The following is a 27,590-nucleotide window of genomic DNA, read 5'->3' as shown; positions in this document are numbered from 1 at the left end:
GAAGGAATAAGACTCAAACATTTAATATTGTTGAGCACCTTTGTACAGTGAAGGTAAAGTGCTTGTTACATAAGTTATACACAGTGAGAAATAAACACTTAGAAAAGCCAGCCAGCCCCAGGGCAGCAAGCAGCCAAGGTGGGCAGGGATAGGATCGGTCAGAGCCCCCCCAGGTCATCTGTGAGGAAGGCCAGCAGGAAGCGGCTGACGTGCCTGTCGACGATGACAGGGGAGAAGCCCAGGACACGCCTGGCCCCTGGCAGCACCTTGGGGTCTGGAAGACAAGGGGGTCTCAGAACCCATCGAGAAGGCGCCTTCTCTCAGCCTCATGGCATCGCCAGCCCCACACCTGAGTGATGTGGGGTCCCCATGCCGAGTGGGCCTGCTTGGCACTGGCTCCCCACACAGGACCTCAACAAGGTCAGCATGGCAGGAAAGGAACCGCAGGACTGCCACGCTGGGCCACAAGTAGGGGGCCTCAGGTGTAGGCCTCCGTCCATCCGGCAGGGCTCTGCCCCATGGTCTGGAGAGGACTGGGCTGAGGCTTGGCCAGGCAGCACCCACCTGGGGGGCAGCAGTAGACGAGGAGTGCCAGCCCTGCGGCCAGGCCGAGACAGGTCAGGAAGGCCACGGGTCCTGGGGAGAAATGCACGTGAGCAGCTTCCCGAGCCCAGGAGGGCGGAAGGGGTCCAGAGGCCTCGAGGGACAGGCTCACACCCTGTGCTGGGGTCAGCTGGGCAGGGACACACCCAGTGAGCACCCTGAGGGGGTCTGTCCAACAGGAAGCCAGGAACGGAACCCGACTTGGAATGGAGAAGCCCCCAAGGCAGAGATGGAGCCTTGGGTGGGGGAACAGAGAGAAGGGACATGGGAGGCGGTTACCCCTGTCACTGAGCTCACGGCCTGCGGTGCCCGAGTCTAGCTCTGTGCAATCTGAGTTCTCTGGAAACAAAATCACAGGGTGTAGTTAGTCGTGGGTGGGCCAGAGGGTAAGGTGGTTGCCCCGCCCTCGGGAAACCAAGGGGGCTGTCAAGCCCCCTCCCCCAGACCACCCAGGCCCCTCAGGTTGTGCCGGTGCTAAGCCCTCCAGGCTGTGTTTGGGGGAAGTCAGCGCCAGGGAAGGAACCCTGCACAGTTTTGTGTCTTCTCCTTTTGTCCACTTCATGAGAACTTGAGGACCATGGAGTAGGGGGTTCATTGTTCCCTGGCAACCACAAGGCACCAAACACAGCACAAACACCTGCCTGTCCAAAGTCTGATGATGTTGATGTGAGGGCAGGGCGCTCTTTCTCTTTCCCCAGACCCCACTGGGGCTCCCCCTAACCAGCCAGCTGCCAGACAGCCCTGAGGGCACCCTGGTAGGTACTTGACTCCAGGCAGGCTGTGTGGTCCTGACCTGTGGTGACAGGACCGTCCCATGCTGGAGCTCAGGGCCCAGTCCTGCCAGCCTGTCCTTGGGAGCAGGGACACTAGCCCCAGGTCCAGCCGAGTGGCCTGAGGCGAGCCACCTCTTCCCTCCTGGCCTCCAGCCTCTCATCTGAGGACTGAGGGACAGTAGCCACTCCTCCTGGGGACCTGGGTGCAGAGGCCTCAGGACTGAGCTGCCATCCCCGCTTGTACCTTCCCTGCACCCAACCTGGCAGCTCAGAGGACCCCTCGGGGCTCACAAGCCTCCCGGGCCCACAGGCCAGACCCTCTAAACCAAAACACATGTGTCTTGGACCAGCCATCTGTGTCAGAAACTGTTCTACAGAAACAGCCATGCCATGAGGATCTACCTGTGCGAAAGTGGACACAACCTGCGTCGTGGGGGTTGGGGGGGTCAGTTCACTCAAGGCTGGTACAGCCTACAGCCATGAGCTATTTCTGATCAGAAGTGTAAGGGTTCCCAGATTCATTAGATTACAGAGAGAAGGGCAGAGCTGCATGCAAGAGATGCTACCTTTTGTGTAAAAACTGGCACAAGAAAAAGGGAGACAGAGGGACAGAGAGACAGAGACAGAGAGAGGGAGACGTGGAGACAGAAACATCTATATTGTCTGAAATACTCTGAGGGCCACACAAGATGCAACCAGAGGGCAGTCTCTGGTGAAGGGCTGAACAAGAAGATGCCAAGCCCTGGGGACTGGGACACGCACTTACGCAGGGCGTGCCGGCTGGGCAGGCAGCTGTGCAGGGGCTGGGCATGGATGTACAGGGCCCGGTAGAACTCCTGGCAGTCCCGCTCACCGCTCCGCTGCAGGTGGCCCAAGAGGTCGCAGAGACGCACTCGCAGAGATACCTTGGGGTTCCGGAACTGGAGGAGGAAGGGGCACAAGACAAGGTCAGGCTGGAGCACTCTGGGCTCAGCACCCAGCCCCAGCTTCCTCAATGGCTGTGATACCATCTAAGTGCTTGGAACATGCACGGGAAGGTAGCAATTGCTACCACAGCCTCATGCACTCCCATGTGGCACCCAAGACTGTGCTGCATGGCCACTAAGCCTTGCACTCCCACTGGAGGCCAGGACACGTCAGCAAGAAAGATGGCGGTGACATTATTCCAAGTGTGGAAACTTAGTGGCTTGCTGACTTGGTTTTCCCATTTGTAAAAAGGGAATAATAAACCCACATGGTAGGGTCATTACAGGGAATCTCTGAGGTAATGATAATTTCTAGTTTACACTCTACAGGAATGTGATTCAAGTTTTAAAAAATAAATCAAGGGTTAAGGAGAAAAAAAGGTGGCTTTTTTGATGTGATTGACTGAAAAATATGTGGTTGTAAAGGTCAATGGACAGGGTACTTGGCATTGACCCCCAGAACCTGGAGGCCATGGCTCGGTGCTGCCACCTGGTGGTGGTGTACCATGCTACAAGGAACTAGAGTCAAACCACAAAGGTACAGAAACTGCAAAGCAAAGGTAGATAGATGTGCAGCAGAAGCCATGGGTACCTATGAGGAGAGGAACTGTAGTTTTGTGTGTGGAGGAGTTTCCTTTTTCTCATGTAAACAGCTGAGCTTTTCAAATTGTGTTTTTACAATGAATGTGTATTCGACTTTTTTTTTTTTTCGACTTTTAATTACAAGATATAAATTTGAGCCCCTACTTTTTAACTCACTGTACTACTTCTGTAACTTAAGAAGCATCTGGGCCAGTAGCAGGGTCCGTGTTGATTCTAGTTCTGTTGAGGATCAATCTCACCTGTCCCTAGGAGAGCCCCCAACCCTCCAAATAGCCCTGCAAGTGAAAATGTTACCCTGTGCCAAGGCAGGAAGCTCAGGTCCAAGAGGAGAAGAGCTCGCTCAGTCACCCAGATGGGAGGCAGGTCCTGCACCCCAAAGCCCCGGCTGGTCTCTAGCACCCACCCCCAGCCCCACAGGGGAGCCAGAGAAGTGGGTGGGGCGAGCAAGGAGCACCCACTCTCACCAAGTGTCCCTGAATAGGATGGGCCAGATTACACCCAAACGTTTGCCCACTTTGAACTTTTGGAAGATTCAGAGTGAAGAGCCCTATGGCACTGGGTAGGGCCTGTATGGTATCCCTGATCCCAGCACTCCCCCTGTTCCCCCTCCCAGGTTTGTCTCATGTTGTGGCATGTTATCACATGTCTCCTGTGATCCTCCCAGCATTTCTGGAAGGGGCCAGAAGGCTTGATGACATATAAAGAGACTAAGGCTCAAAGAGCTGATGTTCTGGGCCCAAGGTCACCCTAAGGAGACAGGTTTTCACCTCCAAGCTGTCCTGCCCCCCGCTTCTCCCAGCCCAGAGAGGAAAGGGATGGGAAAGCAGCCTCAGGTTCCTTGGCACCTTTTCTGCATCCTTGTTGCTGAGTATCTGGGGGTAGTAGCGGTTCAGCTGGAGGATAATCCTGTCCACCTGCTGCTCACTCAGGCGCCCAAGGCCTGTGAGGAAAGGCATGTCCTGGACCAGGCGGTCACAGTAGGTCTGCGCTGAAACAGAAGCATAGAACACAGAGGGAATGAGCCAGCTCAGCCCAAAAAGGGGGTGGCGAGACCCACACACCATGATGCAGCCATGGCAGGGACCCCTCGCAGCAAGGTCCCCATGCCCACCGAGAGGTGTACCAGCTGTAAGCATCTGGACAACTGCTGACATCCCAGCTCACGCACAGCCCAGAGTTCCCCCATGTCACGCCAACACCCTTGCCAGAAAGTGGGGTGGGTGGGTGCAGTGATAAAGGTTCAGAGTGCTCAAAAGCAGAGCAGAGCCTCTGGCTCCTATCTTTTATGCCTGAGAGCTTATCGCAAAAAAACTCAGAAGGGCGAAGAATCTGCTGTCTGTTGGGCCCCCTCAGTGCCCTCTGGAAATAGCCAGGCCCGAGGAAGGGCACGGGCAGCCTGGAGAAGGCCCAATCTCGAAGCTCCTACAGTCACTGTTGTTGTTTGGAGTGGCCTGTGCTGGCATGGCCACCAGACACAGTGTATCTGCAAGGCCTTGAGAAGCTGCCACCAACAGCAGACCAGCATGCTTGCTGCCCAGGAGGCTGCGGAATGCCTTTTCTTTTGTTTTTTCTTTCAGAATCACCATTAAAGCATCACTGTTGCACTATCTTTCCCATTAAGAATGTCCCTTAGAATGACAAGTCTTTAAAGGCAAGGGGTGGAGAGAGGTTGGTGGGCAGTTGACAAAGAAATCTCTGAGGGAGGGTCCCAAGTTCCTGCAGCACTAGCTGCCTGAACAAGTGCACCACCTTACCTACCTGTGGCAGCTTGTCCTGTTTCCTGGTGGACCCAGGGGATGGGGGGTAGGCAGAGCTGTATAGGAGGAGAGTTTTTGTATGTGACTGAAGTTAAGTTGGTATCAATTCAAATTAGATAGCTGTAACTTTAGGGTATTATGTGTAATCCTCATAGTAACCACAAAGAAAATGTCCATAGAATATACACAAAAGGAAATCAAAATGTGTTACTACAGAAAATCAACACAAAAGACGGGAAGAAATGAAGGAAAAAAAACTATGAGACATACAGAAAACAAATAGCAAAAAGGCAGAAACAAGTTATCCCTTATCAGTAATTACTTTAAATGTAAATGGATTAAACTCTCTAATCAAAAGACATAGATTAGGAAAGTGGATTTGTAGTATCATGATTTATAATAAGAAATATATATTTGATCTTTGTCCCAATTCCTGGCACACAGTTTCTAAAACCCAAGGAATTTCCTAAGTGATGAGAGCTGTGAAGGTGAAAGGATATCTTGTACCTCATAACAAGCCCCTTCCAACCTCATCTGACTTTGTATTAATGAGGTGATTTTGGGAAAGCCCCTAAATAACCACAGGGTGGGAGCTGATTGCCAGTGGAACCGACCACGTAATTCGAGGGGTGGAACTTTCAGCCCTCCCCATCTCACTTCCCCCTGCAATGTCTGGGGAGGGGAGAGGGGCTGGAGGTTCAATCAATCACCAGTAGTCAATGATTTAATCAGTCATGCCTACCTAAGGAAGCCTGCATAAAATCCCCCCAAAATGGGGTTTGGAGCACTCTAAGTTACTGAATATGTGGAGGTGCTGAGAGGATGGCCTGTCTGGGAGGAGCATGGAGCTTCCATGCTTTGCTTCTCACATGCTTTGCCCTATGCATCTTTTCCATCCGGATGCTCATTTGTATCCTTGAAATACCCTTTGTAACAAACTGGCAATAGTGTTTTCCTGAGTTCTGTGAACTATTCTAGCAAATAGGGTCACAAGGAGAGGGTCATGGGAACTCTGATTTATAGCCAGTCAGTTAGAAGCACAGGTGACAACCTGGATTCATTATTGGCATCTCAAGTGGGGGTAATCTCGTGGGACTGAGCCTAAAGTTAACCCATGGGATCTGACACTATCTCTGGATAGATGGTGTCAGAATTGAATTAAATTATAGGACTCCCAGTTGGTGTCCACCAAAGAACTGGAAAATTGCTTGGTAGGGGGAAAAACCCACACATTCCATAACCAGAAGTGTCAGAAGTATTGAGAAATATAAGTGCTGTATGTAAGAGTAGAAGAGAAACAGAATTTTTTCCTCTCAGGATTTAAAAAACATGATTTAACTATATACCGTATTCAAAAGACTCACTTTAGGTCTAAAGACAGAAAAAGGTTGAAGGTGAAAGAATGGAACAAGATATTCCATACAAATAGTAACCAAAAGAGAATTTACATTGCTATACTAATATGAGGAAAAAACAGACTTTAAGGCAAAAGCTGTTGTGAGACAAAGAAGTACATTATATATTAATAAAGTGATCAATCACCAAGAAGTTAGAACATATATGCACCAAATATCAGAGCCCCAAAATATTTAAAGCAAACATTGGCAGAATTGAAGGGAGAAATAGAAAGCTTTATGATAATAGCTGGAGACTTCAACAGACCACTTTCAATAATAGAATAACCAGACAGAATATCAATAAGGCAATAGAGGATGTGAACAGCCCCATAAACTAATGATACCTAACAGACATAGACACAACACTCCACCCAACAGTAGCAGAATATACACTCTTCTCAAGTGCACAGGGAACATTATCCAAAATAGACCACAAAACACAGTTAACCACAAAATGTGTCTTAATATATTTTAAAGGATTGACATAATAAAAGGATCTTTTCTGATCACATGGAATAAAGCTAGAAATCAATAACAGTAGGAAAACTGGAAAATTCACAATTATGTGGACATTAAACAACAAATGCATCAAAGAGAAAATCACAAGAGAAATCAGAAAATACCTTGAGAAAAATGAAAATAAAAATACAGCATACCAAAATTTAAGGGATGCAGTGAAAGCAGTAGTGAAAGGAAAATTTACAGCTGTAAATGCACATACTAAAATAGAAGATCTCAAATCAATAACCTAATGTTACATCTTAAGGAACTAGAAAAGGAAAAGCAGACTAAACCCAAAGCTCGTAGAAGGATGGAAATGATAAAGATTAGAGTGAAGATAAATGAAATAGAAAAACAATAGAAAAACAAAACCAAAAGTTGGTTCCAGAAAAATCAACAAAATTGGCTAACCTTTAGCTAGATTAACAAAGAAAAAAAGAGAGGAGATTCAAATTACTAATATCAGAAATATTACTATGAATTTTACAGAAATAAAAAGGATTATAGGGCTTCCCTGGTGGCGCAGTGGTTGAGAGTCCGCCTGCCGATGCAGGGGACACGGGTTCGTGCCCCGGTCTGGGAAGATCCCACATGCCGCGGAGCGGCTGGGCCCGTGAGCCATGGCCGCTGAGCCTGCGCGTCCGGAGCCTGTCCTCCGCAACGGGAGAGGCCACAACAGTGAGAGGCCCGCGTAACGCATAAAAAAAAAAAAAAAAAAAAAAAAAAAAAAAGGATTATAAAAGAATACTGTGGACATTTATACCAACAAATTGGACAACCTAGATAAAATGGACAAATTCCTAAAAACACACAATCTACTGAAGCTGAATGATGAAGAAACAGAAAATCTGAAAGGACTTATTACTAATAAGGAGATTCAATCAGTAGTTAAAATAGTCTCAACAAATAAAAGCCCAGAATCAGATGGCTTCACTGGTGAATTCTACCAAACATTTAAAGAACTAATACCAATCCTTCTCAAACTCTAAAAATAAAGTTACCATATGATCCTGCAATCCTACTCCTGAGCATATATCCGGAGAAAACTCTAGTTTGCACCCCAATGTTCATAGCAGCACTATTTACAAAAGCCAAGACATGGAAGCAAGCTAAATGTCCACTGACAGATGAATGGATATAGAAGACGTGGTATATATACATACACAATACAATATTACTCAACCATAAAAAGAATGAAATAATGCCATTTGCAGCAATATGGTTGGACCTAGAAATTATCATATTAAGTGAAGTAAGTCAGACAGAGAAAGACAAATATCATGAGATATCACAGTTATATGTGGAATCTAAAAAAATGACACAAATGAGCTCATTTACAACAGAGAAATAGACTCACAGACATAGAAAACTTATGGTTAGCAAAGGGAATGGGGGAGATAAATTAGGAGTCTGGGATTAACATATACACACTACCAAATATAAAACAGATAAACAACAAGGACCCACTGCATAGCACAGGAAACTATACTCAATATCGTGTAACAACGAATAACGTAAAAGAATCTGAAAAAATATATACGTAGGGGGCTTCCCTGGTGGCACAGTGGTTGAGAGGAGGCCTGCCGAAGCAGGGGACACAGGTTTGTGCCCCGGGTGCGGGAAGATCCCATGTGCCGCGGAGCGGCTGGGCCCGTGAGCCATGGCCGCTGAGCCTGCGCGTCCGAAGCCTGTGCTCTGCAACGGGAGACGCCACAGCAGTGAGGCCCGCGTATGGCCAAAAAAAAAAAAAAAAATATATATATATATATATATACGTACATATGCATAACTAAATCACTTTGCTGTATACTTGAAACTAACACACACTGCAAATTAACTATATGTCAATTTAAAAACTTAAAAAAAGGAATAAAATGCTTAGATTATATTTACCCAAGGATGTGGAAGACTTGGACACTGAATCTACAAAACATTGCTGAAAGAAATTTTAAAAGACACAAATAAATGGAAAGACACATCCCATGTTCATGGGTTGGAAGACTTAATATTGTGAGGATGACAATACTACCCAAAGTGATCTAAGAATTCAGTGTAATCCCTATCCAAACCCCAATAAATGTTTTTTGTTTTTCATCCTAAAATTCATATGGAATCTCAAAGGACTTTTATGGCCAAAACTATCCTGAAAAAGGAAAGAATGTGGATGACTCATACTTCCTGATTTCAAAATTTACCACAAAGCTACAAGAATCAAAACTGTGGTACCAACATAAGAACAGACATATAGAACAATGTAATAGACTAGAAAGTCCAGAAATAAACCCTACTTTGAGTGGGAAAAAAAAAGAGTGAAGACAACCCACAGAATGGGAGAAGTATTTGCAAAGCATGTATCTGATTAGGCATTAATATATACAGAGAGAGGAGATAAAAAGAACTCCTATAACACAACAACAACAAAAAATCCTATAAAGTAACCAATACAAAAATGAGCAAAAGACTTGCATAGATATTTCTCCAAAGAAGATGTACAAATGACTACTAAGCATATGAAAAGATGCTCAACAACACTAGTCATTAGGGAAATGCAAATCAAACTACAATGAGATACCACTTCATACACATTAAGGTAGAATAAATACATGGAGAGAGAGGGAATATGAATATGAGGATGAGGAGAAATTGGAACTCTCATGCATTACTGGTGGGCATGTAAAATGGTACGGCCACCATGGAAAACAGTATAGCTATTCCTCAACAAGTTAAACAAATACTTCAGCAATTTCATTCCTCAAAAGAACTGAAAGCAGAGACTCAAACAGGTATGTGCACACCAAGTTCAGACTAGCATTATTCACAAAAGCCAAAAGGTAAAAACAACCCAAGTGTCCACAGACAGATGAATAGAGAGACAAAATGTGGTATACATACAACGGAATATTATACAACCGTAAAAGGGACAGAATTTTAGTACGTGCATTTGACAACATGGATGACTGTGAAAACATTATGCTAAGTGAAATAAGTCAGACACAAAAGGACAAACGTTGTATGATTCCACTTACATGAACTATCTAGAATAAGCAAATTCTAAAGACAGAAAGTAGAATAGTGATTACCAGGAGCTGAGGGTAGGGGAGAAAGGGGAGTTATTGTTTAATGGGCACAGAGTTTCTCTTTGGGATGATGAAAAGTTCTGGAAATGCATAGTGGTGACAGCTTCACAACACCGTGCATGTATTTAATGCCACTGAAATGGTTAAAATGGTAAAATTTTATGTTCTGTATATTTTACCACATACATACATATAAAGGTGAATGGATAATATGTTAAACTGTGGTTCAGCTTAGTAAGTTACAACGGAATATAATTCAGTGTTAAAAAGACCTATGAAGTCACAAAAAGACATGGAGGAAACTTAAATGCATTTTGCTAAAGGTTAAAGAAGCCAATTTGAAAAGGCTATATACTATATGATCCCAAGTATATGATATTCCAGAAAATGCAAAACTATGGAGAACAGTCAAAAGATCAGTGGTCGGGCTTCCCTGGTGGCGCAGTGGTTGAGAGTCCGCCTGCCGATGCAGGGGACATGGGTTCGTGCCCCGGTCCAGGAAGATCCCACATGCCGTGGAGCGGCTGGGCCCGTGAGCCATGGCCGCTGAGCCTGCGCGTCCAGAGCCTGTGCTCCGCAACGGGAGAGGCCACAACAGTGAGAGGCCCGCATACCGCAAAAAAAAAAAAAAAAAAAAAAAAAAAAAGATCAGTGGTTGCCAAGGGTTAGGGAAGAGGGAGGGATAAATATGTAGAGCACAGATTTTTAGCCAGGTAAAACTACTTGTATGATACTGTAACAGCGGACACAGGACATCACAAATTTTTCAAAACTCATGCAATATACGACACAAGAACTTTATTTAGTAATACCTAAAGTTATTAATATTCTGTCAATATTGGTTCATTAAGTGCAACAAACATACCACACAAATGCAAGATGTTAATAATACAGGAAATGGGGTGTGGGGACCCTCTGTGCTATCTGCTCAATTTTCTATAAACTAAATATGTTCTAAAAATAAAATCTATTAATTAAAAAGAAATCCTATTTGGAAATTCCGTAGCTGAATTTTAAAGAAAGAAAATGAGAGTCACAGAAAGCAGATGAATTCTTGGATTGGGTGGGGTTCCCTGGAAAGGAGCATGAAGGAACTTTCTAGAGTGATAGAAATGTTCTGTCTTGCTTAGGCCTGGGCTGGTTGTTCCATGGGTGCATTCATTAGTCAAAACTTATAGAATTATTCACTAAAAATGAGTGTATTTGTAAGTAAATACTACCTCAGTAAGGTTGATCTTTTTAAAATAGGGTCATTGAGGTGGAACAAGTGGGGCCTCCTCCCTGATTTCTTCCATGGGGCCAACTCAACAGACTGTCTCTCTCATCTCTCTCTCCTCCTCCTGGATGGTCTTTTCTCCCCCAGAATATGAATTTCTATCTTCTGATTCTCCGAGCCTCTGAAAGTCAACCTTGAAAATGGACTTGTCAGCAGCTCCAATTTGGTGAAGAAGCCATGGACAGGGATGCAGAGAGACCTGCCACCACCACAGGGCCGGACCCTCCTGGTCACCTGGCTTCAGCACCTACAACCTCTCTGATTAAAGAGTTAATATTGGCCATAGTTCATGGAGTATGCCCCAAGCTTGGGCATTCTGTGGGCTCTAGGCATACAGATAATCGTCATTCTTCCATCAGCTCTGCTACACAAGCATGACTACCACCCCCATTTTCAGAAGAAGAAACTGAAGCACAACGAATAGGCTTATCTGAGACCTGCCTAAGACCTCAACCAGCTAGGGAGTGATGTATCGAGGTCAGGACCCAGGCACAGCACAGTGTTGGGGCCAATTCTTGACATCTAAATTTTCTGCCTCTCTAATCAACCTACTAATTAACTATGCAATTAGCTGCATCATATCTGTTCCTGGCCAAGCCATAGGCTGTCTTGCCCAGCACTACCAGTGTGTGCACCTGTGCATAGTGCCAGCACACACTAAGCACTCACTAAAGAGTTTGGGAATGAATGGACGTAGGTCCAAGGCTCAAGGGCAAGGGCTGTCAGTAGATGGTGGCCAGCATCTTGCAGTGGCTCCTCCTACCCTGCAGGCTGCTAGCCAGGTGGGGCCTCCATTGCCTGCAGCTGCCAGGCACGGATGGCATAGCCTGGGGGCCAAAGCTCTGGGCTCTGCTGTGCGCTGTGCACACAAACCACACCCAAGCAGCCATTCAGAGGCATGAGAAAGCACAAAAAAGGAAACCACTTTGGTCCCAAGTGCTGATAAACAGTCCCAGACAGTTTTTACAGGATAAAGGGAGAGGAATGCGCTGGCATAAAATTCACCAGACCTTCACCAGCAACCTCTGCTAAGCCCTACCTCCCCCATCATCTTGCCCTCCTGGCAGCACCACAACCATGGACAACCCCTCCCCCCCCGCCAACCTGTTAGCCTGGCTTGGCAATAGAGGCCCTGTGGGAGCTGGCCTCACTTGCCCTCACCGGGCCTCCCAGGCCCCTGAGCCATTCCTGCACAGCAACCCCCAACTGCAGTGTACTGCCCAGGATTCCCGCCCTTGGCACAAGAATACCTGTCCCTGTGGTTTCCGCCTGGCTAACTCATGCTCACTGCCCTCCCGCCAAGAGACCTTCCTGAGCTCCCCTGCCGCCCCACCAAACCAAAGTCCAGATGCTTGGACCTCAACCTCCCCTCCCAAATTGAATCTCCCAGAATCCCCTCCTGTCCCAGTGCCCAACCTGGCCTCAGGCATGGAGTTGAGATGGCGCACTCCCCAGCACACCACAAGGCAGGGACTGGTTCTGCAGCAACAGCAGTTGCTGCAGTGACACTCGGCCAGTGCTGGCCCTGAGCAGACGCATCAGGCCCCACACACTCACTCTGCAACCCTTTGTAGAGGCCCCAGAACCAACACGAGGCAGTTTCCTGTTGGTGCATGGAGACAGTGAGCCAGGAACTTGAGGCCCGCAGCCTTGCGAGCCTGCCCATTTGACCCTCCCAGGCCTGTGCTCTCTGGGCCCCAGTTCCCCATAACAAAAATGAAGGGCTCTGAGGGAAGAGGTCTCTAGAGGCCCAGGACACAGAGATGGCAGGGAGAAAGGGGATTGGTGGGCCTGGGCAGGGTCTAGTCCTGGCTCTGCCACTGACTGCCCTAGCAGTCTGGGGCACCTGCCCAACCTGACACTTTATTTCCTCATCCACACAGAGATATTCCACTTTTCCCCATACAGCGGTTCTGAATGGGAAGCACCTGATGTAAGACCAGGTGCACAATAGGTACAACAGACCCTGGAACAATGCAGTGGTTGGGGGCGCAGATCCCTGAGCAGTCGAAAATCCACACATTACTTTATAGTCAGCCCTCCATATCCATAATTTTGCAACCAAGGATTCAGCCAACCTGAGGTCATGTAGTACTATAGTATGTATCGAAAAAAATCCACATATAAATGGAACCTCACATTTGAAACCTCAAAGGGTCAACTCTACTCAGAAACAGCAGCCACAGATAAAAAGATTCAGAGAGATGACAGGGGAATGCACAGCAGCTGGGGTCTCTTCTGGCTAAGGCTGGGACACTGGTGTCCTGGAAATCACCAGGTTCCTGCCCATGAAATCCTATTTGTGTGCAGGACTCAGGCTGGAACTCCAGTGAGTTCTGGGGAGAGAACAGGGACTTCTGGGGCCTTCCTGGCCCCGTGGGCCACCCCTAGGTAACTTCTACCTCATGAAGCAGCCTGACCATGCTGTCATGGGCTCTGTCACCAGCCTGTCTCTCTCATGGAGCTTCTCCTACAGGGAAAGGTCCATAGGGAAGGGTCACCCTGTTCAGTTAGGGTCAGGAAGGTGGTGGGCGGGTCCCCACTCCAGAGAGGCCCTTGGCGGATGACTGGGCTGGAGCACCCATCCAGGGAAAAGAAGGAGGGACTGGGGCAGTTCAGTATGGGGCACAAAGCCTTCGGGGACCGAATCGGTATCCACAATTCCCCTGGGCCTGTCGCTGGGCAAGGGGTGCAGCCTGGGAGGCACCACAGAGTCCCATGGGTACCACACACTGCCCAGGTATGCACCACCTGTTGGGCATTCTTCTCAGGTAGCTGTGAGGACGGAGTGTCTATATTTCCTGATAGAAGCACAGTAGAATCACTTTTATTTTCACCTCCCACTGTCAGGCCTCAACCCTACCTCCCCCACCCGCCCATGCAGCATCTCCCCACCTACAGACGTGCACTAGCCGCTGCCCTCCCGGAACCACCCACGACGTGGCCCCCACCCACTAGAACCTTCTTCCATGGCCTGACCTGGTCTCAGAACCATCCCAGGCCCAGCCTCTGTCCCCAAGAACCCTCTAGGGCCTCACCTGGCCTCGCCGTCCAGACCCCTCCAAGGTGGGGCCCCCAACGCTCAGAAGCCTCCAGGGCATGACGTGGCCTTGCCCAACAGAACTCTCCAGGGCTTGTCCATGGCCCCCGCCCCCAAGAACCCTCCAGGACCCGGAGTGGCCTCGCCCCCCAAGAAGTCGGCACCGGGCCGCGAGCCGGCCTACCGTCGTCTCGTCGACAGGACACTTAGTCACGGGCAAGGTCACTCGCCGCCGCGAGGAGCGGCCCCTGGTGTGGCATCGGGACACCCGGACCCTATGAGCCACCGTGGCCGCGCGCCCGTCCCCGTATGGCAGGCACGACCCCGGACCGCTCTCACCTGTCATGGCGGCGGCACGCCGTGCACCCAGCTGGCCCGGCCAGTCCCCCTGCCGCTGTCTGTCAGCCTGGCTGTCTGGCCGCAGCCCGTCGACCCCTGGGACGACCGCCCGCTCTTTCCCTGTGAGCCCCGCCCCCGGCATCGTCGCGGAAAAGCCCTAACCCCGCCCTCACTGAGCCCGCCCCTTCCCGATGGGCCCAGTCCGTAGCGTCGGCTGCGTCGCCTCGAGGGCTCTAAATCCCCATCCCTCGCTCGAGCCCCGCTTCCTAACGCGTGGGCTACGAACGCTGCCGAGCCCTTAGCCCCTCCCCTCACTGGGCCCGGCCTTCCGAGCGCCGGGGGAATCGGCTATGTCACTGCGAGAGCTCTAAACCACGCCCTCACTGAGCCCCACCCTCGTGGACATTAGCTCTGTTGCTGCCACAGCTCTTGAGCCCCGCCCCTCGCTGAGCCCGGTCCTCATCAGTTACTGGGCGTCCAGAAGCCTTAAGCCTTGAGCCTAGCTCCCGCCCGCAAGGGAAGCTCTCAGCTCCACCTCTCACTGAGTTCCGCCGCCGCTGTCCTGGGCTACGTCACCACCAGATCCCTGAGCCCTGCCCTTTTCCACGCGGCCCCGCCCCCGCTTGCGTCGATGGCGTCGCCGCGACCACTCTAAATGCCGCCCCCGTTCTAGCCCCGCCCCCTCCGGCCCCAGGTACGTCGCCGCGCAACTCTGAGTCCCGCCCCTCACCCGAGCCTCACCCGGGTCTCTGGCGCAGCCTCGTTTATACGCTATGTTCTCCGTCCTGGCCTTTACCCACTTTGGACCCGTTCAGTCTTGGCCTCACGGGGCGGCCAGGGTCCGGACCTGGATGAGCGCTTCCGGGCACAGTCCACCGTGCCCGTGCGCCGACCCCTCCACCCCATGAAGGAACTGGAGGATGGGTGCAGCTGTCGGATGGAAACCCCAAAACTCTTGGGCCGAGTCGTGGTGGTCACCGCGGGAACCATCCCCGCTCCGAACACTGAAAGTGAGTCTGGCCCGCCTTACCGGAAAAGCCCAGCCGGGTCCTACCCCAGTCCGTGGGACAACACGGGCAGTGCCAACCTGGGGCAGGAGGGCTGTATAGCATGACCTGGGGGTGCACTAGGGGAAGTCCAGGCCTGCTCGAGGTCCCACGGCCGCCCTCCTGGAGGGGGCCTCCTGCCCACCAGTGGAACTGGCCTCACACCCCCACCCCCATTACTCTGCATCCCTCATGCTGGGTCATGACTCTGCAGACAAAAAGTGTTGCCTGTGACATCCCAGTAAACATAAATGTTACCCACTATTAAGCCATTAGGCACTGCAGCACCCCCCTTGGGGGGAATTCAGGATGGAGAAAAACAGGATACAGACCCCAGATAGATGAGATGCATATCTAAGGAATAATTTCAAGAAGCCCAGATTCTTGTATCTTCCCAAACAGAAAAGCACTATGATCATTAGCTTGACATGTCTGTTTTTGTGATTAGTAATCTTTTGATACTCGACTACATGGGTTTTTTGGGGTTTCTTTGTGGTTTTTTTCTTCAGCAAAAACTCTTGTGTATCCTGGCTCCTGTCAACTGGAAAAAATGCACAACCTAAAAGTTGAGAATTATGTTTTATTTGGTAGACTTTCTGAGGATTTCAAGCCTGGGAGGTAGCCTCTCAGATAGCTCTGAGGGACTGCTCCAAATAGGTAAGGGAGGCGCCAGGATATATAGGAGTTTTGCAACAAGGACCAGGTAGTTGGGACATCAAAAGATTACTGTATAAGACTTCCCTGGTGGCGCTGTGGTTAAGAATCCGCCTGCCAATTCAGGGACACAGGTTCGAGCCCTGGTCCAGGAAGATCCCACATGTAGCGGAGCAACTAAGCCTGTGCACCACAACTACTGAGCCTGCTCTCTAGAGTCCATACTACTGAGCCCGCACGCCACAACTACTGAAGCCCGCACGCCACAGCTACTGAAACCCCTGCACCTAGAGCCTGTGCTCGGCAACGAGAAGCCAGTGCAATGAGAAGCCTGTGGACCGCAATGAATAGACCCCACTCACAGCAACTAGAGAAAACCTGTGCGCAGCAGCCCCAAAATAAATAAATAAAATTTATGTTAAAAAAAAAAGATTACTGTTTGTTAAAGAAAACCAGGTATCTCAAGTTGATGAATTTAGTACTTTTCTTTGTATGGGAAGATGCAAGAGTCTGGGCTCATTGAAATCATCCCTTTGATATGCACCTTACCTATCTATGGCCAGTATCCTTTTCTTTCCCATCCTGAGTCCCCTGACTGTGCACTGCTGGGGTTGGCTGCAGTGGCTGAGGGTTTGGGGAGTAAGGGGCAGTCCATTTGTCTGCATCCTGAATTCCCTCAGCGCTCTTCATAGGGGGCAGTGGTAGTGGCTGATGACTGCAACATCCTTTTTTTGTGTGTGTGGTACTCGGGCCTCTCACTGTTGTGGCGTCTCCCGTTGTGGAGCACAGGCTCCGGACGCGCAGGCTCAGCGGCCATGGCTCACGGGCCCAGATGCTCCGCGGCATGTGGGATCTTCCTGGACCGGGGCACGAACCCGTATCCCCTGCATCGGCAGGCGGACTCTCAACCACTGCGCCACCAGGGAAGCCCACTGCAACATCCTTTTATGTTTACTGATACAGCAGGCAACATTTTTCATTCACAGAACAGTTCCTCAGAGCTACCTGAGAGGCTGTCTCCAGGGCTATAGTCCTCACTAGGGTCCCTGAATAAAACATAACTGGCAACTTTGAGGCTGTGTGTTTTTTAAAAGTCAACAGCTCCTAGCATTTACTTCTCTTAGTTCCTTTCACTCTCTAGGAGTAATGTCAGTGGCATAAGTGTGGGGTCTAGATGGACAGAGGACACAGTGAGGAAGGGGGGCTCCTAGGCCAGACTCCTTCCTGGGTGGCCAACATTCCATGCCACTCCCACCAAGGGACAGATAGGGAAACTGAGGCTCAGAGCAGCAGATTTCTGGACCTTGCCCCTGTTCAGCAATGCCAGGGCCTCCAAAGTGCAGGATTTTCTAGAGGGACCCCACTCCCTGGTAGACAGGCCCTGTGCCCCCTGGGATGTGCATGCCAGGCAAGCTAGGGCAGGGGATCCCCACCCTGTGAGTGGCAGCAGACGCTCAAAGGGTCAATGGGTGGGCCCTGGGCACTCCCCTCCCCAGATGGGGCGGGGAGTGTGTGCAATGTCTCCCTCCTTGCCCACTGCCCCACTGCCACTGCACGATTCGGATCGAAAGTGAACACTCAGGAAGTTGGGCCATCTGAGGTGGGAGGGCGGGCCTCCTGGGGACCCTCCCCAATCTGCTGAACACTGTGGGTCTCACATGCAGAGGGAAACATCTCCCTGTGTGGACTTACTGGTGCGAACTGACGTTGCTCCCCACCTGTCCCTTAACATCCGGGATGCACTGGCCCTGACCCTCACCCCCACCCCCACTGCTTTCACTTCTGACTTTTGCTTCTGTAGAATTTTGTAATCCTGGCATGCTTTATGTGATCAGAAAGTAAATACAAGTTTAAATCAGGCAGGGAGAGCTCTTCCCACGTGGTGTCTGCACTTGCCACTTGCCTGATCTCCTCAGGACTGCCCTCCCCTCCAACATGTAGGCAAAGTCAAAAAGCAAACAAGAAACTGGGACATGTTAGCAGCTCATCTCCCTAATTAATAAAGAGCTCCTAGAAATCAGAAAGAAAGCAGTCAACATTCATATACTCAGAGAAAGAGGAAATGCCTAAGGAGCTGCTCAATTTCACTCATAATAAGAACATTGTGTTCCATGGGTACAACTGGCACAAATCCAAGATCCTGATCAGACCTTCTGTGGGCCAAGCCGTGGGAACACCTCACCACAGGGCACCACCACAGGCTCCCCATCCTGTCCCCCCAGGCACTTCCTGCTGCCCATCTCCCAACTAGAATGTCAGTTCCCAAAGGCAGGGCCACATCTACTTTGGTCACAGTGCCAGACTTATAGCAGGTGCTCTGTAAATGCACTTAGAGCCTAACTAGATGAGCTGAATAAAGCGGCAAGCACAGGCCAGAGGCAGGAGGAATGCAGCGTGCCTGTGGACTGAGAAGCAGCCTGCCTGGGTAGAGCTGACCATGCGAAGGATTGGGGTGGGTGATAAAGGGCCTGAACACTGCAGAGGTGCAAGGGCATTCTCCTCCCACGTTCTCATATGGCCAAGGGGCACAATTCATTCATTCAATCATTAATTTATTTAGTAAATATCTCCTAAACACCCACCATGAGCCCAACCAAGAGGTAGACTGTCACTGGGAGAGCAGAGGAGCCCTGATCCCATGGAGCTTCCATCAATAGCAGCAGAACACCTCTGAGTGCAGGTGCTGAGTGTTGTGAAGAGCAGGAGGCTAGAGGCTGCCTGGGGAGGCTGCCAGCCTCCAAGATGGCCCCTCACATTGTTACAGAACTCAGGTTTGGCTGCTCACTGCTCAAAAGTCAATAATTGAGGACCAAGTGTCGATAGAAAGAAAAGGTGCTTTATTCTGAAAAGCCAGCAATCTGGAGAGAAGGTGAACTCTTGTCTGGAGCCCAATTCCAAAGATTCTGCTCAGCCATGACAACTTTTAAAGGGAACAAGGGGAAACGATCTCAGTGAATCATTAATGTAAGAGGTCAGATTCATCGTCATTTTTCCATTGCGTGCAGACCTGCTGGCTTCTCCTGATCTTCCTTTGGATGCTGTCTTGCTCACATGGTCCCCCTAGAATTGGATGTTCCCTTGCCCATGTGGTCTGCCTTGCAAATGTACCAAGGGTAAGATAGAGGTAGAGAGTCATTCTTTAACTACGTAATTCTTCATTCTTACTCCTTTTAATCCAGGAATGAACACATTAGACTAGGCATTGTGTACATCCAGTAAAGCAAAACTCAGGAGCTGTGTTACATGTTGCCTAGTGATCTCATCTTTCTGATTAAGGTCTGAGGAAAACAGGGATGAGCAGATGGAAAAGGGGCAAAAGAGCTGCTGCAACACTCTGGGTCACACCCCTGTGCAGTCTTCTCCACAGCAAATCAGGCCAGTCTTTGTGACTGGTGAAATGTGGCGGAGGTGATGGTGTGTGACTTCTTTGGCTGGGTCGTAAAGGGGATTGTGGTTCCTGCCTTTCTCTCCTGGATCACTGTCTCTGGGCGAGCCAGCTGCCATGTCATGAGGATGCCCAAGCAGTGCTGAGGAGTATAGGGAGGAGCTGGACCCCCAGCCAACAGCCAGCATCAACTTGCCATGAGGGAGTCCCTGGCTCCAGTCAAGCCTTCAGCAGAAAGCCTGTCCAACATCTGACAGCAGCCTCAAGAGAGATCCAGAGACACAGCCACCCTGCCAAGCCTCACCTGAAACTGAGAGAGATAATAAATGATGATTATTGTTTCAAGCAGAAGGGTGAGGTCAGGTGGTGACAGGCAGGTCACACAGGGTAATACAGGCCAGGCAGCTGGGAGCTGACAACATGAGGGTTATGAGCTGGGGAGGCGGGGTCGGGGAATGGAGATCTGCTGTGATTTATATGTTCTAAAAATAACCCCCTGTACACACAAAAGTATTGAAAGCAGGGTCTCAAAGAGATGTTTGCACACCCCTGTTCAAAGCAGCATTATTCACTGTAGCCAAAAGGTGGAAGCAACCCAAGTGTCCATCGAGGGATAGATAGATAACCAAACGTGGCATATACATAAAATGGAATACTATGCAGCCATAAAAAGGAAGGAAATTCTGACACATGCTACAAGATGGATGAACCTTAAATACATTATCCTAAGTGTGATATTACAATTTATAATGAGAAATATATACTTGGTCTTCATTCCAGTTTCTAAAACGCTTAAAATTTCCTAAGTGGTAAGGTAGCCAAAATTCGGTCTCTGTACCCTGGTACCAAATTGAATCGCAGAAGCAGTTTTGGGTGAATTAGAAAAGAATAGCTTGTTGGTGGGAATGTAAATTGATACAGCCACTATGGAGAACAGTATGGAGGTTCCTTAAAAAACTAAAAATAGAACTACCATACGACCCAGCAATCCCACTACTGGGCATATACCCTGAGAAAACCATAGTTCAAAAAATACATGTACACAATGTTCATTGCAGCTCTATTTACAATCGCCAGGACATGGAAGCAACCTAAGTGTCCATCAACAGATGAATGGATAAAGAAGATGTGGCACATATATACAATGGAATATTACTCAGCCATAAAAAGAAATGAAATTGAGTAGTTTGTAGTGAGGTAGATGCACCTAGAGTCTGTCATACAGAGTGAAGTAAGTCAGAAAGAGAAAAACAAATACCATATGCTAACACATACATATGGAATCTAAAAAAAAAATAAATGCGTCTGAAGAACCTAGGGGCAGGACAGGAATAAAGACGCAGATGTAAACAATGGACTTGGAGACACGGGGAGGGGGAAGGGTAAGCTGGGACGAAGTGAGAGAGTGGCATGGACATATATACACTACCAAATATAAAATAGCTAGTGGGAAGCAGCCGCATAGCAAAGGGAGATCAGCTCAGTGCTTTGTGACCACCTAGAGGGGTGGGATAGGAAGAATGGGAGGGAGACACAAGAGGGAGGGGATATGGGGATATATGTATACGTATAGCTGATTCACTTTGTTATACAGCAGCAACTAACACACCATTGTAAAGCAATTATACTCCAATAAAGATGTTAAAAAAAAAAAAGGAAAAGAATAGCTTTATTGTTTTGCCACGAAAAGGGGGCCACAGCAGGCTAATGCCCTCAAAACTGTGTCCCAACCTGGACGGGACAGTGAGTTTTATAGTAATGGTTCAAAGAGGAGAGCGTGATCATCTTGAGGACATTCTTCCGATTGGTTGGTGGTGAGGCAGTTGGGAGTCAGCATCATCAACCTTCTGGTTCTAACCGGCCTGGGGTCTACCTGCTTGTGGGCAGCATACAGTTTACTTCTCCCATGTGATGGGGGTTTCAGTACCTGCAAAGCAGCTCAAAGATATTGTTATGTATATCCCTAGAGGGGAACCAGGACCACTGTTTCTTGACTGCTCCTCCCTTGTCTCCACATCCCCTCCTTTCCCTGATTAGCAACTGTTTGAACCTGCCCTTTGGAACTCAGGGAAGGTCATGGAGGCTGAATGAAGCCTATTTCCTGTAAGCAAGAAGTGGGGGGCATAGAAGGACTTTTGTGCCCAGGAGCCCCACAGGGTCCTGCTTGGTTTCAGTAAGAGAGAAAAATGTGTCTTATGTTAATGAGGCAACTTTTGGAAAGTCCCTAGGTCACCTGAGGATGAAGGTTGATTGCCAGAGGAACTAATACTGTGATTAGAGGGTTGGAACTTTCAGTCCCACCCCCTTACCTGGACTGGCAGAGGGGCTAGAGGTAGAATCAATAACCAATGGCCGGGCTTCCCTGGTGGCGCAGTGGTTGAGAGTCCGCCTGCTGCTGCAGGGGATGCGGGTTCGTGCCCCAGTCCGGGAGGATCCCACATGCCGCGGAGCTGCTGGCCCCGTGAGCCATGGCCGCTGAGCCTGTGGGTCCGGAGCCTGTGCTCCGCAACAGGAGAGGCCACAACAGTGAGAAGCCCATGTACCACACACACACAAAAAAACCAATGGCCAATGATTTAATCAATCTTGCCTATGTAATGAAGCCTCCTAAAACCCCCAAAAGGATGGGGTCTAGAGAGCTTCCATGTGTTGGTGAACTCATGGAGGTGTGGGAAGAGTAGTGCACCCAGAGAGGGGACAGAAGCTCCACACCACTTTCCTCATACCTTGCCCCACGCATCTTTTCCAACTGGCTGTTCCTGAGTTATGTCCTTTTATAATAAACTGGTAAACTAGTAAGTAAAATGTTTCTCTGAGTTCTGTTACTCTAGCAAATTAAGTGAACCCAAGGAGGAGGTCATTGGAACCTCTGAATTATAGCCAATTGGTCAGAAGCACAGGTGACAGCCAGGATTTGTGATTGGCATCTTAAGGAGGGGGGGCAGTCTTGTGGGACAGCCCTTAACCTGTGGAATCTGATGCTATCTCTGGGTAGATAATGTCAGAATTGAGTTGAATTGTAGAAACCCCAGCTTGTGTTGAAACCGTGCACCTCAGATTGGGACTTGAACCCACGTGGCTGGGGCTCGAACCCGGCCAAAACCCTCGGTCTTCCAACCAATATCACACACCTGGTTTCAGGACTTAATGAAGCTCAGGTTCTTGATATCTCATGGCAGAAAGAATTCAGTGAGAGACAAAGTGTTAGGTAAGAAGTAGATTTATTTAGAGAGAAACATACTCCACAGTGTGGGCCATCTCAGAAGGTGAGAAAGGCACCAGGATATGGGGCTCTCAGTTTTTATAGAGGTGGGTAATTTCATAGGCTAATGAGTGGGAGGAGTATTCCAGCTATTTTGGGGAAGGGGTGGGGATTTCCAGGAATTGGGCCACTGCCCACTTTTTGATCCTTATGGTCGATCTTGGAACTGTCATGGCACCTGTGGATGTGTCATTTAGCTTGCTGATGTGTTACAGTGAGCATATACTGAGGCTCAAGGTCTAGTGGAAGTCGACTTATCCACCATCTTGGACCCATTTGGTTCTATTCAGTTTGTCATGTTCTCGAGCTATGTCATTCTTTCAAAGGTTGTGCTCTGCCCCCTTCCCTCTTGTTTCAGTGTCTGGAGAATTGCTTGTTGGATGTGTGGGGAAACACCCTACCACATTGGAAATTGGGTGCTAATGATGCCGAAAGCTTGGCCTCTCTGCACCAGTGCTGAATCGAATCTTGGAGACAGTGTTTTGGGTGAAGTAGAAAAGAATAGCTTTATTGCTTTGCCAGGCAAAGAGGGACAAAGGGGCTCCTGCCTCAAAAAACTATGTGTCCCAACCTGGGAGGATTTGATGAAGGGTTTTATAGTAATAGTTCAAGGGTGGGGTTGCTGGGCAAGATTAGGGTGTGTACGGGGCTTGCACTCCCTTAATCTCATCTCAGGTGGTAGATCTCCTTAATTTTTTTTTTTTTTTTTTTTTTGCGGTACGTGGGCCTCTCACTGTTGTGGCCTCTCCCGTTGCGGAGCACAGGCTCCGAACGCGCAGCCTCAGCGGCCATGGCTCACGGGCCCCAGCCGCTCCGCGGCATATGGGATCTTCCCGGACCGGGGAACGAACCCGTATCCCCGGTATCGGCAGGCGGACTCCCAACCACTGCGCCACCAGGGAAGCCCTAGAGCTCCTTAATCTTGTTGGGTTTACTCTGGTCTAATCTTGCCTCAGGTGGTTTCTTGGCTGCTCCTTCTTTGATTAGCAACTGTCTGAATCTGCCCTTTGGAACTCAGGAAAGGTAATGGAGGCTGGGGTCTTGCCTACAAGAAATGGAGGACAAAAAGGCTTCTGTGCCCAGGAGCCCCACAGGGTACTTCTTGGTCTCACTCAGAACACAAAAGACTGAATGAAATTGTTCTCAGAGAGACAGCAGTGAGTGGTCTTGAAACAGGATCTTATTTCCCTGCCCAGGAATTGAACCTGAGTAGCCTGGATGAAAACAAGAATCCTAGCCACCAGTCCACCAGGGGCTAGAGGCTAGAAGCAAAGTTGCCCTAGCTCTTGCCCCTGTTTGAAAGCAAGAATGTTTCAAGGAGGCAAAAAGTGCAAAAACAGGTACAAAGTTTATTATTAGAGACACAGCACAACATGTGGGATAGACACAGAGAAGCAGTTTATTTAGACAGAAGCAAAGCAGAAATATACACCTGGAGAAAAAGGGGGTGGGCATCCCCCCTAATGAGGAGGAGCAAAGTAAAGAGGTGGTTAAATCATTTATACAGGGGCAGTTCTTCTGGGTCTTTGTTCTCCTCTGGCCAATTATCTCGCTTCTTTTACCACATCTGACCTTAGGGACCTTCCTGATATGAATGCACATCTTTTTGCCAAGATGGATTCCAGCACAAAGGCTAAAGGAAGGTTTGACAACACCTATTATTGGATAACGCCCCCTCCCTTTTTAACCCCCAAGGAGCCTTCCTGTGCCTGTGCAGTTGGGGAGGTTTCCTTGCCCTCAGGAGTGATACATGTGGTTATCTTATCTCTTTACTCAGCAGAGCCCAGCTCCTGCCATTAACTTTGTCCTTGGAGTGTCAAGGAAAACAAAGCTCCAATTTACTCCACTTGACAAACCCCAGCTGCTCAGCCCAGGGGCTGTCTACCTCCTACCTCAAAATAAGCTAGTCACAAAAGGACAAATAATGTGTGATTCCACGTATCTGGGGTACCTAGAGTAGTCAAACGGCGGGTGCCAGGGGTTGAGGGAGGGGTGGAGGAGTTATTGTTTAATGGGAACAGAGTTTCTGTTTGGGAAGATGAAAAAGTTCTGGGTATGGATGGTGGTGATAGTAGCACAACAACGTGAATGTGCTTAATGCCACTGAACTTTACACTTAAAAATGGCTAAGATAGGGGCTTCCCTGGTGGCGCAGTGGTTGAGAGTCCGCCTGCCGATGCAGGGGACACGGGTTCGGGTCCCGGTCCGGGAAGATCCCACATGCTGTGGAGCAGCTGGGCCCGTGAGCCATGGCCGCTGAGCCTGCGCGTCCTGAGCCTGTGCTCCGCAACGGGAGAGGCCGCAACAGTGAGAGGCCCGCGTACCTCAAAAAAAAAAAAAATGGCTAAGATAGTAAATTTTATGTTATGTATTTTTTACCACAATTAAAAAAAATAAAAGTAACCCTTTGGTAGCTGTATGGGAACTGACTCTGGGGCCAGGAGGATGGGGCTTGAATGGAGGAAGGGAGACCAAGGGGCAACCAGGAGGAGACTACTGGAATGGTTCAGGTGAGAGGAGGAGGCTAGAACCAGAGTGGTGGTTGTGGAGGTTAGAGATGGGGTGTGTTCCGGTTGAATTTGGAGGCTGAACCAAAAGGACTGCTGCAGGATTGGTTATGGGGTCTGAGAGAAAGTGGGGCTGGGGTTTTGGGCCTGGGGAAGGCGAGGGGGAGAGGTAGAATGGAGAGTTCTTCTCTGGCACACTGACTTCAAGAAGTGTGAGCATATCTAAATCTTGGACTGCATGGCAATAGTCTGGGCCCAGGCCATAGGAAACCAACAGCCCCTACTTCCTGTTTCTGGGATGTCTACCCTTGAATCCCAGCCACCACGCTTGAAGAATACTCAGGCTACATGTGGTGTTTCCACCTAGAGCCCCAGCTGAGGTCCCAGACAACTAGTTTCAACTATTAGCTGTGTGAGTGGTCGCCTCTAGAAGATTCCAGCCCTGGACTCTGCTAACTGCAGCTGTGGGGGAGGCATGCTCGCAAGAACCCACAGAACCAGGAGAGATGACAACATGGTGGCCACAGTTTAAAGCCACTGAGTGTTGGGATGACTCACTATCCAGCAGTGGATAAATGGGACACATAGGTAACCACATTGTTGAGGAAATGACACATGAGGTACAATTTTTTCCCAAATGCTGTGCCCCAACTGCTGGGTAATGAAGTCTCCCGTGTGACATCTTAGCCTGATTCTGCACAGCTACTTCTGGGGCCAAGAATGGCACTGTTCCAATTTTTAGGTCTGACTGGTATTTCTCTGATAAATTAGCTGTCATAGCAATTGAAAACCATGGGACTCGCCAGCACTGTATGTGAAAGAGCTGATGCAGGATGATATGGTAGTCCTGGTGTTGTTCTCACCTGCCTGTTCCCTCTCCTTCTGCACACTCAGGAGAGTCACTCTCCTGGCCTCTGAGGTCAGTCTGGTTGATGTGTCTTGCACAGAAGTGAGGTATGTCCCCTCCAGGCCAGAGGATTGCATTGCTGGTCGAAGAGGCTCCAGCATCCCTTCCCCTTCCTGGAGACTGTGGAGGTGCAAGTTGGAAAGGGGCTGCTCCACTGGTGAGGCCCTACGACTCCACTGAGCAGAGCCCCTGCTGATTGAACTGGACACACAATGTGAACAAGGAATAAATGATGTTGTTTGAGCCCCTGAGACTTAGGGGGTTGTTATGGACTGTGTTCCCCCCAGTCCATATATTGAAGAAGCCCTAACTTCCAGTGTGGCTCTATTCGGAGATGGGCATTTAAGGAGGTAGTTAGAGTAAAATGAGGTCCTAAGGGTGGGGTTCTGATCTCATAGGATTAGTGTCCTCCTGAGAAGAGACACCAGAGAGCACTCTTTCCCTCTCCCTCTCTCTGTAATGCTCCAAGACCATGTGAGGACATAGCAAGAAGGTGGCCATCTGCAAGCCAGTAAGAAAGCCCTCACCAGAAAACAAATCAGCCAGCACTTTGATCTAGGACTTCCAGCCTCCAGAACTGTGTGATATAAATCTCTATTGTTTACATTGCCCAGCCTGTGCTATTTGTTACAGCTGCCTGAGCTGACTGAAACAGGAGCTGTTTGTTTCAGCAGCACAGTCTCGCCTATCCTGAATGATATAACAACAGTGGTTAATGTTTCTTGAGCTAAGAAGTCAAGTGTGGGAGTGAGTCATGTGGCCTGCAAGGGAGGGGGCACAGCAGGTGCTAAGGCCCATCGGTGGGGGTAAGCTTGGCATTTTGAGAAACAGCAAGAAAAGGTGTTCACGCCTCTCTCTTCCTAGTAAAGCTGGAATTGGTTTTAGGGGAGATTTGGGGCTGGCTCCCCCTCCCCCTTCTCTGGTGCTGAGTGAAGTCCCTCTGCTCTGAAATGCCTGTGAGAGAACGTAGCTCTCTTCCTGCTCCTTGGCAGGCATGTCTCCCAATCCAGCTGAGACTCCTGGCCATGGTATAGATGGGGTCAGGGCCCAGCATGCTGCACCACAGAGGCCTCATGCCCCACAGCTCTCCTAAGCAATGGCTTTGATGTCCAGCCTGCACCCTTTCCAGCTGGTCACCATGTCCCTTCCTTCCTGCCCCTGTAGCACCTTGTGGCCATCTGGACACCTTTCCCTGTAACTCTCAGCTATTGGGAGCTGGAGCAGGATGGGGCCATCCCCTTTGCACCACTTCACCCCAATCCTCCTGTCCTCTGCTCCAGTAGCCCAAGGTTAGGTACCTGGGACAAAACACGCACCTCCTGTTGAAGGCACCCCCAAACCCTCATGGCAAGCCTCCCATCACCTCATTCTGATAAGGGCATGGAGAGGGCCTGGTGGAGTTAGCACTTATGACAGGAACTCAGAGTCTTGCCCAGTGTTGCTGAAGCCCCGTAAGGAGCCTAGCGGTTTCTGACAGCATCCACACGCATCGAGATCA

General features: G+C 49.3%; 1 protein-coding gene across 1 annotated transcript; it reads right to left on the bottom strand.

The window, feature by feature from the left end:
• On the bottom strand, nt 1-14,440 carry CARD19 (caspase recruitment domain family member 19). Its single transcript, XM_065879455.1, has 5 exons — nt 14,332-14,440; nt 3,790-3,932; nt 2,143-2,296; nt 565-636; nt 1-274 (listed from the first exon to the last, which is right to left on the bottom strand). The coding sequence occupies exons 1-5, from the start codon at nt 14,336-14,338 to the stop codon at nt 159-161; spliced, it is 492 nt and encodes a 163-aa protein (XP_065735527.1). The 5' UTR covers nt 14,339-14,440; the 3' UTR covers nt 1-158.
• Between the last annotated feature and the right edge of the window lie 13,150 nt (nt 14,441-27,590).

This window comes from Phocoena phocoena, chromosome 6 (assembly GCF_963924675.1).
Source record: "Phocoena phocoena chromosome 6, mPhoPho1.1, whole genome shotgun sequence".
NCBI classification, from domain to species: Eukaryota; Metazoa; Chordata; class Mammalia; order Artiodactyla; family Phocoenidae; genus Phocoena; species Phocoena phocoena.
Note: the sequence above shows the minus strand (reverse complement) of the source record. Positions and strands in the feature narration are given on the sequence as shown.

Excerpts from the sequence above, each read along its gene's own strand:
- CARD19 (XM_065879455.1), bottom strand. Across the intron at positions 2,297-3,789 it reads GCAACAAGGATGCAGAAAAG|TTCCGGAACCCCAAGGTATC; the intron begins GTGCCAAGGAAC and ends TTCCTCCTCCAG. Across the intron at positions 637-2,142 it reads GCCCAGCCGGCACGCCCTGC|GACCCGTGGCCTTCCTGACC; the intron begins GTAAGTGCGTGT and ends ATTTCTCCCCAG.